Source organism: Lutjanus erythropterus, chromosome 6 (genome assembly GCF_056507025.1).
Source record: "Lutjanus erythropterus isolate fLutEry1 chromosome 6, fLutEry1.hap2, whole genome shotgun sequence".
Classification (NCBI taxonomy): domain Eukaryota; kingdom Metazoa; phylum Chordata; class Actinopteri; order Lutjaniformes; family Lutjanidae; genus Lutjanus; species Lutjanus erythropterus.
The window spans coordinates 13,102,998-13,117,418 of record NC_139322.1 but is presented as its reverse complement, the minus strand read 5'-3'; the positions used below and the strand labels follow the sequence as shown (position 1 = coordinate 13,117,418).

The following is a 14,421-nucleotide window of genomic DNA, read 5'->3' as shown; positions in this document are numbered from 1 at the left end:
AGCCTCAGCGAAGAGCAGCTGGAGACGAGAGGAAAGGGTTTTCTTTGGGGCGTATGTCATCTGTTGACATATCATAACTGTCATAATCAGGGGACGCAAATGCTGATGGACGAGGACAAGAAAACACACATGCATGCAAAAAGACACGCACATGCAACACACACATACACATACACATATACACACATGCAGATAATACAGTTGGGGCCCCGGACGGAAGTGCTCAAAGCTAACAGCGCTGAACTGACCCATACACTGAAATGCCTGACCCTGTGAAACCATTGTCTGTAACAAGCATGTGGGCTACGTATGGACAGAGACAAAAATACATATTAAAGGGACAGTTCAACCTGATATCAAAAATACATATTTTTCTTCTGGCCTGTAGTGCCATTTATCCATCTAAGTTGTTTGGTGTGAGTTGCCGATTTTTGGAGATATCAGCAGTAGAGATGTATGCCTTCCCTGGAATATAATAGATGGGACTTGGCTTGTGGTGCTCAAAGTGCCAAAAAAAAAAACATTTGAAACAGTCTAGAAATAAAGTAGTTCCTTTCTCGAAAGAAAGCAGTTCCTACATGAAAATGGTAATCACAACAGACTACTTTCTAGAAAGAGTAGCTCCTTTCACGAAAGAAAATAATTCATACATGAAACTGATAATCACAAGAAGGAACGTCTTTCTAGAATGAAATTATTTCCTTTCTAGGAAGAAAGTAGTTCCTACAAGATGAAGCCGGTTATCATAGCAAGGAACTACGTTCTAGGGAGAAAGTACTGTCTTTGTGGAAATAAAGTACTTCCCACCTGACTTTGATAATCACAACAAACTTTTTTGAAAGAAAATATTTCATACACAAAACAAAAGATTGTAGTTCCTGCAAGAAACTGATGATGATCACTTTCTAGAAGAAAGTAGTGCCTACAAGATAGTACTTACAAGGTACTTACTTTCTAGACAGAAAGTATTTATTTTTTGGAAAGACAGTAGTTCCTACATGAAACTGATAATCACAACAAACTACTTTCTAAAGAGAAGTGGTTCCTATGTGAAACTGATAATCACAACAAGGAACTTACTTTCTAGACAGAAAGTAGTTCCTACATAATAAAACGGATACGTGCAGCAAGGAAAAGAAGCTGAGAAGCACAACAACTACTTTCTTTCTAGAAAGTAGATCCTTTCTGGGAAAAAAGTAGTTCCTACATGAAACTTAAATTAAAACTTTCTAGAAGGTAGTTCCTTTCAAAAAAAAAAAAAAAAAAAAAAAAAAAAAAATAGAAGAAGAAGAAGAAGAAGAAGAAGAAGAAGAAGAAGAAGAAGAAGAAGAAAGTAGTTCCTACATGAAACTGATAATCACAAAATCAAAAGAAGGTTTTTGGCATCACAACTGTCATCTACTTCCATTATATTCAGGAGAAAGTAGAAATCTGTACAATCGAAAACTTCAACTCCCAAAGTTGGCATCTGACACCAAAACAATCTAGATAGATGAACAGAATTACACCTAAGAGGAAAAAATATTCATTTTTTTATTTTGTGGTGAACTGTCCTTTTAAACTAAAACACAGGCATAACAGCAAACAAAGTCTTGTAGCCTTGAATTTGCGATGCTAAAGCTACAGCTAAAGTCTGTAATCACAAACATTTATTGCTTCCCTTAATTATTCTGGAGACAATTACACCGCAAAGCTCTCCCGATGATAACCAGTGATTTAAAAGGAGAAAAAGAAAAGTCTCTCTCTGGTGGCAGCAGTCATTGCATGCAGAGGCCTGTGATTATGAACACTGAGACCTGAACTTGACATTGCCTCAGAGCTCAGAGGCGTCACTGGCACTGTTCCACAGCCAGAGTCATGTAGAGGAGACACCAGAAGGTGAAGACAAATGTCCAAGGAATAAAAACAACAATGCAGAGGAGGGCAGAACAGTGAAAATGAAAGTGTGGAGAAACAAAGCAACGGACCAACAATAATTCACATAACACAGCGGATTGTGTCTTCTGTTGTGACAGGGGCTTCTAGGAGGTGCTCGGCAGAGGTTTGCATTATGTTGGAGTGTGTGTTTGTTCGTGTGTGTGTGCGTGTGTGTGTGTGTGTTGCTGGGGAGAGGGAGAGGTGCAGCAGGGCAGCAGGGATGTGGGGGAGCAGCACCGGGGCATCGCGCTGACCAGTCGAGAGCCATCACTGTTGGGAGAGAGAAGGGGGGAGGGAGGGGGGGAGGGGGTGATGAATGCAGAACGCTGAGCTTGTCGTTTTAACTCCCTTTTATACATGTTAGAAAGAACACACACAATGCAAAATGCTGGCGGCACTGTGGCAGTTATAGCTATTGTGCACGAAGTGTGTGTGTGTGTGTGTGAATAGTTTATGTATGAGTGTGTGTGCACTGTGCATGTGTGTATTCAAATTACACCACTATAGTGATTGTTAACATGGTTTTATTTTAGACTTCAATACAATGTACAGCATGTTATACGTCAGTTAGTAATGTCCATACATAATAATTATACAGTGTATTATATTAAATCTCTATCCAAATTACAAAAACAAACATGTCATCTCACTTACAACTAGTGGTATCAGTTGTACTGGGCAGAAATCTCACAGACAAATATTGCAAAACCAAATCTAACTGCATGACTAAATACCGCCAGAGGTTATTGACAAAATGTATGATATATAATATATATTTTTTCTAATGTGAATCCATGGGCCAGACTAGAATCTTTTACCGCACAAGGTGGCAAAATCTCTTTGTTACCAGATTGTTTGTAGCATCCATACAACTTTAAGTACTTAAGTACACAATGACTGATTCACTTTACGAATTACGATTTGTGTCCACTATAAATCTGTAATAAATATTGTGTTTTGGTTAAGCATCTATTCAGTTTAGCAGGTATAAGGGCTTATGATTGAAGTATATAACGACCTTTCCAATGCTCTATCTTGTCTCATAAGATGCTGAAGCAGTTTTGGGGTTGGTACCATTTATCACACAGATCTAGTGCAAAATTGAAGAGAGAGAGTTGAAAAAAAGTCAAAAGCCCTCCAAAATACTACATTAAGACACCAAGAAAAAAAATCAGGCTGTGATTTGGTATAAATACTGTCCACTGAAATGTATTTTTCAATCATTGTATGAAGAGAACTTCTGTTCCGGGAATTGCTCAGAAACCCCCCAATTTTTTTTATTATTCTTAGGAAAGCCACACATCCTCTGAATAACCCAGGTCTCTAGTTTGTGATTGTGAAGCTTCATGAGGCTGTTACTATCCTAAAGGTCACTATAGGTCATTTTATACAATGAGGTCAAGTTTCAAAAGATGGTCTCACTACAGTGAAACGGCTTGTATGGGCACTAAAATAATCACAACTGAGCTCATTAAATTCACAAGAATCTTATCTTTCGATCCATATCCACTTTATGAAATTCCAATACTGTTACACCAGTATGCAGAAATAATCAATTACATCATTTTTAAAATAGGGGAAAATAACATATTTATACTGGATGCAGGAAACTGCATGTTTGTTGCTTCAAATTCCAATCCAGTTAGCAGGCATGTCTGTAAAGGGGAGACTTGTGGGAAGCAATAGAACCCGTTTTCATCCAGACAATGTTTTCCATGGAAGAGAAGGCTGGAAGCCAATAGCAAAGTAGCATGGACACATGTTAGCCAGTCAACAAAGATGCAGAAAGGTGTGATACACTAGAGAAGCCGAGCAGCGGGAGAAGAATCAAAAGTGTTCTCACAACTGCATAGTAACAAGAGAACATCGGGGTCCATAGTTTAAGATAGAACTTTTCACAATTTGTATTACAGAGATCCTAACTAACTCTAGGAATGCTATCTTATCTTACTATATCAACTAAATACTCATTGAGAAAAACAATTAAGTCCTCAAAGGAAGTTGAGGGACAGACTCAAACTAAACTGAGTTTTATGACGCCCTGCTTTCTTTCACTTCAGTTAATAATTCAGCCAACATTTTTTTTCTTAAAAGAGAAGATAGAGTTTCTGTGCTGAGCCATCATTTTTTTTAGAATTAGCTAACTAGGCTAACTAGCTAGATAACAAACAATATAACATTTAAGTGGTTAACTTCTTAGATAGCTAGCAAACAATATAACATTGGATTTGGTTTCATTTCATTTAGTTTATATTAAGTTTTATTAACTTTTTAGTTTATATTAAGTTTTATTAACTTTTTAGTTTATATTAAGTTTTATTAACTTTTTATCTAGCTAGCAAACAGTGCCATGTTTTCTTAAGGAATACAGAGCAGCTGAAAGTTAACAGTTCCCTCCTTTTTTATACTTACTACATCCAGACAACTCTAATTATTTATTCATATATTTTAGTTTGAGTAAGCAAGCATCAACATATTTATGCCTCAGAACTATACTTAATCTTACATCTGGTTTACTCATTTAATTTTCAACCCGGTTCTGCTGAACTCTGATTAGAAGTAATCTTAGATTAAATTAATCTTTGTTGGTGCAACCCAGTCATAGAATTTCTCAACTAGAATTTGCCACCTTGGTTGATACCAGTTCGTCAAAATTCTGGCCTGGGCCCACGGACGATGTCGGTGAACTGGCCCTTTAAATTGTATGCAAAATTTATTTTACGACAAGAAGACAACATGGAAACTTAAACCAAAACCACACAAATAATATGAGTAAAGGTTTCATAAAAGCAAAAAGTATCATCTCTCACGCAACCAAACACATTATACAGACACATTCGCCCATTGTATCCATTTTAAATTACAAAGCTTATTCCCACTGAAGGTGTTCTTTCTGTGGAGCCATTACAGAGGTATGAAGGTCCATTTAATTGTGAATAGGAGGCGTCGGAGGAGAAGAGACGGACGCTAACAGGCACAGACATGAGAGAGATATTGGACTGATTGAGAGCATCATTGAACCCGCAGAGCAGGGCAAGGACCTCTTTAGCATTTCAAAGCATTCACAGACACGGGATGCAACTGAAAATGGCGCACATAAGGGTGTTTTTCAGCAGGATTTCAATCAGTCTCCATTATATAGTCTAATGATGTGCAAATGTGAAAGTAACAATACTGAATCTCATAATATTGGCTACACCTTTATATACACTAATGACAGGCAACCAGGACCTCAAAGGTCACATTCAGCCCCTTTAAAATGCAGCTTCCACATTCATTTCTCTCCACATGTGCAACAAAAAGCAGCAGCAAAGACTCATTTTCACCAGAATTCACAGAACATAATGAATCTCCAGAATGAGCTGGTAATGTTTCAGTGGAAGGACATCGAAAGGAGGTGAACACAGTGATCGCTTGAAAATAACCTTCCCTTTGTCACCTGTGCAACATGTGAGTTTTATATTTACTGTAGTCTCTTGAAAGAAAAAAAACAGACACTGCAGGATAAAATGTAACTTCGAAAGAAGAAACAACTCATTCTTCCTCTTACAACAAACGTTGAATTCATGAGTAATGAAACATACCCTCGCTCAGCTATATGGTGACCAAAAGAGAAGGGTTGAAATTCGTCACAGGGGAGTTGTGAGTGAGCGTGCTGCATCCGAAGGATTAAAATGTATAAAATAATGTAGAGAAACATCAGACTCTAGGTCTGATACTTAAAATTATGAAAATCAGAATCAGTCCCAAAGACTGGATCAGGACCTGCAGGTGGGTCACATGAGATTTTTTATAAAGCAGTGTATATTGTTTTACTGATGGCAGGAAAAAAAAACAAGAGCGGGTTTATTTCATTTAAATGCACTTATTTTGTCTCATTTATGAATTAGGCTAAAATGCCCCATGTTGTTTTCCTGATAAGAGACACTGAATTGGGTGGTGATGGTTTGTCATTTTTAAAAAGTGGGTCCCCAGGAAAAAAAAAAGTTTGGGGAACACTGCACTGACAGGTGCATCATTTTAAACGTCTTTCAGCAGATAAGATTGTCATTGAGCTGCAGGAGCTCACAAAGACATTTTTTTAACGTCATCTGGTTTAAAACGGGTTTAATGACATCAACAATCTGTTATTTGTGATAACAATCTGTGCAATAGACAAGTGAAAACATCAATAATACTAAAATAACTAAAAGCAGGAATTATAGCCTACATATTTTCACAGATTCAGATGTTGTTTATATTATCTGTTACTATAACTGTTAATTTTCAGGACAGCTGCTTATATTTTGAGACTGTCCAGATTTCCTCAGGGCAGCTGGTCACTGTACTGGTGCGTGGTTTTGTTGCTACAACGCTTAGTCTGGTATGAGCTTAGATAGATAGATAGATAGATAGATAGATGGATAGATGGATAGATAGATAGATAGATAGATAGATAGATAGATGGATAGATGGATAGATAGATAGATAGATAGATAGATAGATAGATAGATAGATAGATAGATAGATAGATAGATAGATAGATAGATAGATTATTATTATTGCTTTTTCCAAAGAATTTTATCTTGTGGAACACACAAGTTGCTGGTTAACCAAGTGAAAAGGCTGTCTGACAGCAAAGCAAAATGGTGAACACTCAGACTGATGTTTTTTAGGTGGACCTTTTTTAGGTGGCAAAAACTGCATTTTGCTGCTGACCCTGTCCACAGCACTTCATTGCTTCACTTCAACTGTCAGCTGTTGCTACAGTGACCGTTAATCAGCCAAAATATTCACTGGTTCCAGCTTGTAAAATGTGAGGATTCGCTATTTTTTTTCTTTTCTTTTTTTTAAGTTATCCTAAACTGAATATCGAATTTTTGTTTGATGAGCGGGACATAATAAGACATTTCAATATTTCATCTTAGGCTCTTGGAATTTAAAATTTTAGCACAATTTTCTGACATTTCCTAAAAAAAAAGAAGAAGAAGAAGCAGAGTAAACTACACATAATGATGTCAGGATGCATTCTGGGGTTCAGTGCCTTGTTTAAGGACACTTCAGCAGGAAGACCTGCGGATCAAACCATCAATCTTACAATTAATTGACAATTGTTGGTAATGCTTTAGATTATTGCCCACAGTATACCATAATATAATCACTTCAGTATCTTGTTTTTGTTTTGTTTTTATAATTATATACCAGCACATTACCTGCGAATACACATGTGTAGATACTGGGTAACAAGATGGAACAAGCAGGTAACAATTCAGGATTTTATAAAGACATTATACGGTAGTTATTTTTTAATAACAGGGTATCTATTCTATTATTACATGGTAAGTGTGATCGGTCACTGAACACATCTCCTCTTGTTACATATAGTTACACAGTAACTACAGGACATGCAGGCCATAACCTAAAGCATACTGATCATACTTAGCCTGTAATAATAGAATCAGTTAAAAAACATCTACTGTATATAATGTCTTTGTAAAATCCCAGATTGTTACCCCTTAATTCCATCTTGTTACCCAGCACCTACATATATGTATTAATACTTACTGTGCTGGTACAGTATTATTGAATAAACACACTGAAACTTTGTAGTAATTAAGCGGTACATTGCATAATCATAATCTAAATATCCAGATATCCTTATATAATCTTACATAATCTAAAGCATTACCCAATAGTTCAATTGGTTCACCATCTGAGCTACAGCCATCGAGGTACTTTAACTTTCTTCATCAGAGGACTGGAATTCTTCATAAGGTGCTATGAAACTCAAAACTATAATATCGAATGCAAGACAAAGACATTTTCCTCCTCTGGATTATTGGCAGCTACTGTATGATTTTGTTTATTATATCATATGTTATTAATGTTAAACTTAATGTACAGCTGCTCTCTTTTCTTTGGTCCTCGTCACCACAGTCAAAACTGATCTACACGACTGATGAACTATGCATCCTCTGTAATATTACACAGTGTGTGTGCTTCTATGTGTTTTTTTCTTGCACGTGTCCTCAGTTGTTCTCTTGTTTGTTGGCCTGCTTGGCTCTCATGGCGTTCTGTGTGACCGTGGACAGTGAAGACCCCGTCATGCTGGTCGTCTCCACGATCTCGATGTCCTTACAGGTGAGACATGCGACCAGCTTCTGGCGAGACGCACTGCGTGCAAAGAAGAACTCGTGGGAAACTCCACCCAGTATCGCACCGAGCACTGGACCCAGCCAAAAAACCTGAAGGTTGGCAAAAGAGAAACAGGTTATAATGAGATTTAAGAGAGTTGTGCATAGAGAATCACTTTATCTGGGTGATCCATGGTGAATACTGACCTGAATATCAGTAATATTAATACTTATACAGTGTTGGAAGAATATTCTGTCACTTTCTTTACATGAAAGTACCAAATAAAATAATGTAAATGTACTGAGTAAAAGTCATTCAACATTTTAGTCAAAAAAAAAGTAGAAGTATTAGTAGTTAAATGTACTTAAAGTAAAAAGTAACTCATTCTGCATATGGCATGTATTGACATATTGTTATACATGACATTATTAGATACTAAATACTGACGCATTTTTTGCCTAAGCAGTATTTTACCATTGTAACTTGTTGAAATGGATCTAGTTTAAACTACTTTACTGTGAAGTAGTTTAGTTTCTGGTTGTGATGGTTATAGTCCTCTAAACAGGACTGAATCATAAACAGAAGATGACGTTGATGCTGTTTTATGGGTTGTTTTATAGAACTAAAACCTTTTAAACTGTAAATTGTACTACATAACTTGTTATGTGTACAGTTGTAATCACCACTGCAATCAGTTGCAGTTTATGAATAAAAACTTCGGTCCGTGTTATTTGTTATTTGTTCACCATCAGAGCCACTTATGAAGTGACTGTGGCTGAAGAGAAGAGATCCCAGCTGAGTGAACGTCTAGAAGCCAAACATGAGACACACTCAGACCTGATCGACCTGAGGTGGACCCGCCTCGACTGAGGGCGTCTCATGATAAAAGGCCATAACACCAGATGATGTCGAGGTCCACACCTGATGATGTGTCACAAGGGTAGGTTCATATGGTGGTCACCTCCAAGAGCAACCCCACTCAGGTAAGTGTAGGGCTGAATCTTCAGGGATTGTAACACCCAGTCCTGTTAATTTTTTTTTTTTTTTTTCAAAATAGTGCATGATTTTACCTCATTGGGCTTTGCAAAATTATTCAAATCTTTTCTTGTTAGAACTGATAACAATTCATCAATATGAAATATGTGCAGAGAGATGCCAAAAAGGTTGAAAAACACTTTTTTTCAACTCTCCCTCCAGTGTTTCCAAGTGGTATTGCTGTTTGTGCCACGATTTTAAAGTCAACACCTAAAGTTAGAGAAAGCGTGAATCTGTTCTTTAATTTAATCTATCTAACAAATCAGTTTCAACACGGATGATGCCATTATTCTACAGCTGATACACTGTTCAATCAACATTTACTTCCTGATGATAAGTTAAAGCAAACATTTCTCTGTTTACACTTCAACAGTACATCGTATTTTAAGTGATTATCATGTGGTTTTCAATGTAAAATCTTAATATATAAAGATAGTGGACTGAAAAAGACAATTAGCAGTAAGAAGAAGCTCAAAATAGAAATACTCAAGTAAAGGTCAAGTGCCTTAAAACTAAAAATATCAAATCAAATATCCTTTATTATTCAACAAAATTGCTTAAATTATTTTTATATGAACATTGACTAAAATGGGCAACAACTATAAAACAGCATTGGAAAAATAATTTGGACAGTTGGACGAGTGTTTCCATGGAGACAGATGTGTATTTAGAGACTCTCTCTCTTACCCAGTGGTTTTCCCAGAAGCCAGTGATGATGGCTGGGCCCAGAGCACGAGAAGGGTTCATACACGCACCAGAGAACCGCGCCTGACACAAAAACAACACACACATAAGAAAGAAAGTAAAAAAACAAGTGCTATTTTTCTTTTTTCTTTACATTCAGACGTGGAAACACCAAAAGCTGTCATGGTGTAAATGAAATCCTGCAGGTAGGTAATCTTTTTTCTGTTGAATAAATTTTGCAAACTATCTCAAACCATCACTCTTTCCCTGGAATGTCATAATAAACACATTTTTTATTGTAGTTGTTTTAATTTTTTTTCTGAATATCAGCGCACTTTAGTCAGCTCGGGTATCTTTCTCTTCCTTGTTTGGGACAGCATATCCCATATGAGCTTTTACGGTTACATTTACACCATACCAGCAAGACTTAGGTTTCGTGCAAGAGTCCAGAAAACTGTTGAAAAAAAAATAAAAGACAGATGACTGGTATCTCTGTGTACTGAACTGTAGATGAACAAATGTGTCAGATGCTCTTGGAAAATGGGGGAAACACAAGACTGTCAGAGAAAACCAACCCAGGCACTCAGAAAAAAAAAATCTATCAGTGCTCTTGACTTAGTGGTAATACCAGTGATGGAAAAGGTGCTGAAAATCAGTACTCAAGTACAACATGACTAAAATATTACTCAATTACAAGTAAAAGTATTGGTGTTTGAAAAATACTTATGCAAAAGTACAATACTTATGCAAAAGTACAATTCATCTCAAAAAACTACTCTACTGTAGGGCGGGTTCCTTTCCTCGTTTGTCTTTCTTATGTTTTTGAAAACCAATAAACCTATATTTTAAAAAAAACCTACTCTACTGTATTATCTATAGCAGCATTCAGTGAAAGGGGTTTCTGTTTCTTTGAGTCTTCAGTCTCTCCCAGCTCCTTCTCTGATCTACTCAGTGGTCACAGTCACATCTCCATGTTTTGTGCATTTCATTGTTCAAAATGCCTACAATCAATTAATCATTAATAATTTATCATTTATAATTTTTCCTCATTTTCATTTTTTTCTTTCATTTTCATTTTTTTTGTCCATATGTGCTGGTGTTCCCCGGCCTGTTTGTGATCAGATAAGTGTATTGGATACAAAAATGCAGATGAAAGGTTTGGATATTCATTAAAACTGTACTCAGTACTCAATTCTGATTTTAAAGGTAACTAACTTCCACCCCTGGGCAGTACACTGTGTTATGCACATTTTGTATTATTCTTATTTAGCTTTGATTTACATTTGTTTTTTATGTGCAGAGTTGTGCAGTTTTTCATGTGATTGATTCATTCACTTATTCACTTAGCCTCCTTATTTCTATTCAGACTCCACTGCCAAACTGGGACAGCTGATTCAAAGTTGCTGTGTTTGTGTTGTGTGCTGGAGAGTCAAACGTGGACGCTTTCACTGTAAAGAAACAAATACAACTGGAATTCAAGTTAATGTGCCGGTGACAACAAAAAGAAAAGCTCCTCTTACCCCTATTAGCACTCCAGCAGTGTGAGCTAGTCCGATGGCCAGGTTTCCTGGTTCTGTGCACTCCCTCCGTTTCTGATCCTCCACTGAGAACACAGTGAAGACCATCTGGAAGGTGCACAGGACCTCGATGCCCAGAGCCTGAGCTGCATTCAGCTCTATAGGAACCTGAGTGAGGAAAAAGAGGAGGAAAAGTAGATCAACAGACAGAAATATTCTGAAAACATGTAATGTCTCTAAAACTACAAAGGGTCTCCTGCTAATTATCTGAGGACTGACCCTGTTGACGAAGTGGTCTGCAGTGGTTTTAAGTGGCAGGGCCAAGTAGAGGGCGCCGGCTCCTAAAGAGGCCCCCAAACACTGTGCAGCGACATAAACAAGGGCCCTGAGAACATCCACCCTCCGAGTGGCCAACAGAGCCAGAGTCACTGCAGGGTTCACCTGATCAAAGAGCACAAACACACACTAACATTATATTAAAAAAGAAAAGAAAAACAAATAAACTCTGCCAGAGGTGGAAAGTAACTAAGTATAGTAGTACAGTACTCATCCAAAGGCAATGAGTAATGAGTGCTGGATTAAAAAAAAAAAAAAACAGATACAAAAGTATGAAATTAAGTCAGCACAGCAGAAGTTGCTCCTTATGGCGTTTTTAATCGCATTGTGATACAATTAAAAACACTATAAGGAGCAACTTCTGGTGTGCGGACTTCATTTTATACTTTAAGTCCAGATGAAACAGCTTTTAAAGAGTATCCAGCTTCTGTACTGTGACATATTTCCAGCTGAAATAAAACATGCAGGCAGAACTAAATGTCGGGAGAAATTTGATTTGAATGTTGAAAAGTTAAATTATTACTTTTATTAGAATGCTACTTTTACACTGATGCATGAGTATTAATGATCTGATAATGCTATATATGATAATATGATCTATATATGATGCATCACTTATAAGGGCCTTAATGAGTACTTCTTCCACCACTGGCAACTGATATGTTGCCACCAGCAAAGAGTTTCCATCAAGAACAAGTCAGAAAAAAGAAAAATAACTTTTTAAAATCAAAGTATGACTATGAGACACTCACCTGAGCTCCGCTGATTTCTCCAAAACAGTGCGCCAGTGCAATAATCACCACACCCACTGCCACAGCTGGGTACAGGGGTCCCCCGGGGGCCTCTCCAGGGCCGGGCAAGGAGGCACCCAGCACGGTGCTCACTAACACCAGGGTGCCGAGCATCTCTGCGAGCATGGCACGCCAGAACTGCCGACTACGTAACTCCTCAGAGGAAAGACAGTCTATATTTAGTTCACCAAACATCTTTTTTAATAACAGAAAAAACTAACAGCCATTTATACGTAGAGGTTATGTGCATGAATTACTTTTTTTCTTTAGAAGACACAAAAATCAATTAAAATTTTGAACGGACTTGTTGCCCAGAACTGAAAAAGTTCCCTCAGTTTCTTGTTTGCTTGACATCTTCAAAAATAAATTATGTTAACTGTTCGTGCATGCAACTTTGTTGTTCATACAGTTTAGGTTGTTTTTAGAGATTCTTCTTCTTCTTCTTCTGTATGTTACAATTCATATATGCTAAACTAAGCTATTTTCACTGAGCAAAAAAAGAGAGAAAAAGAAAAACTGATCAAATCTTTGTACCTTTGATCCATAAGCAGAAACATATTAAACTTAGTGACACAGTTACTCATAAAGCCTGACGGAGGCCGTCTGCTGATGATTACATTCATAAATCTACTTTTTTTAAACCCTCTAGTGCTATCAAACGCTGCAAAAAGTGTCAAAAATGACACAAGTGGTCTCGAAAAACAGACATGAAACACTTGTTCTATCACTTTATCCAACATAAAAGAGTCAAATCTATGGAAGCAACATGTATTTCAACACTGTAACACATTCTCCTTGATGTTTTCTTGATAAAGAATGATTAAAAAAAATTGATCAGATCCATAACCATCTGGCCTATAACAAAGTCCAAGAGTCCAAACTGCCATAAAATACAAAAACACAAGCACCCCTGATTGAAAATGTTGGCAAAATGGTAATCATGAAGGATTTTATACACTAAGGCAATGAAATTAGCTTCTTACCTCACGCCACGTCATTTCCAACTCAATGATCGTGTTGTCCTCAGGTTTTTTTCTGTCTGTAGGTCCGTCTGTTCCTCTTGCTTCCTCCCCTTCTGTCCGTCTGTGTATATCTGTCGGGGTCTGAAGGCTTCAGGGTCTTTGCTTCATCCCTCATTAACTTGTAGAGTCTGAGAGGTCCTTTGATGAGAGCAGCCTCCCCCCCTCTCAGCCTCACTCTCTCTCCTCACCCTCTCCTTACACCACACCTCAGGCCCCGTCGAGCCTTCCTCTGCACAAGCATCAGTCGGTGCAAGCCCTTCAGATGTGTCTCTCCAGTGTTGCATGTGTAACACCCGATGTCCCCCTGACACGTTCTGCCGACCTTGAGCAATTGAATGCATCTTCAGAAAACTACCAGGAGCCTTTCACTTATCTTCAAACTGAAGTGATTGTGGCCACTTCACAGGGTTGCACAATGCCTGGATGAATGATCGAAACATTGCGGTGAGGACACAAAATGATATAACTGCTCATGGAAAAGGACTAAAGTAATTTGATCGCAATTATGCAGTAAGCACTGCTGCGAAGGTGGGTCATTTAGAGTTTGAGTGCAGTCAGCTTCAAATGTTGTCTGCAGTTTGTGTTCACACACAAGACGCAAAATCACAAAAGCTTAAAGAGGCCAAAACAGTTTCTGAAAATGTCTTTACAAATAGTTTTCTTGTATCCAAACTCCAAATTAGTCTTCCAGCTATACAACCAAAAGGAAGAAAGGTCATAATAATGATATTCTCTATTTTTCTTCATATTAAAAGACCAAAACCAACAGTGAATTGATCCTACCAACGAGTAGCTTTATGTACATTATCCTCAGAGCTCTTGGCTAACATGTTTCGTCATTACAATGAGGATGAGCACTGGAGTTTATTTTAGGCAATCTCTCCACAACCATCTGCCAGTGGCTGAAGGTTGTGAAGAACAAAATAAAATATAAAATATTGTGGCAAGCAGGACAAGCATCAGAAATATGTCAAACACAGCCACCTCACTAATGGTTAAAATTAT

At 37.5% G+C, this 14,421-nt stretch overlaps 1 protein-coding gene across 1 annotated transcript; it reads right to left on the bottom strand.

The window, feature by feature from the left end:
* Positions 1 to 7,680: 7,680 nt before the first annotated feature.
* LOC146324984 (aquaporin AQPAe.a) lies at positions 7,681 to 12,556 on the bottom strand. Its single transcript, XM_084719978.1, has 4 exons — positions 12,356 to 12,556; positions 11,271 to 11,708; positions 9,754 to 9,834; positions 7,681 to 8,141 (listed from the first exon to the last, which is right to left on the bottom strand). Exons 1-4 carry the CDS (start codon positions 12,518 to 12,520, stop codon positions 7,926 to 7,928), a joined length of 900 nt encoding a protein of 299 aa, XP_084576104.1. The 5' UTR covers positions 12,521 to 12,556; the 3' UTR covers positions 7,681 to 7,925.
* Between the last annotated feature and the right edge of the window lie 1,865 nt (positions 12,557 to 14,421).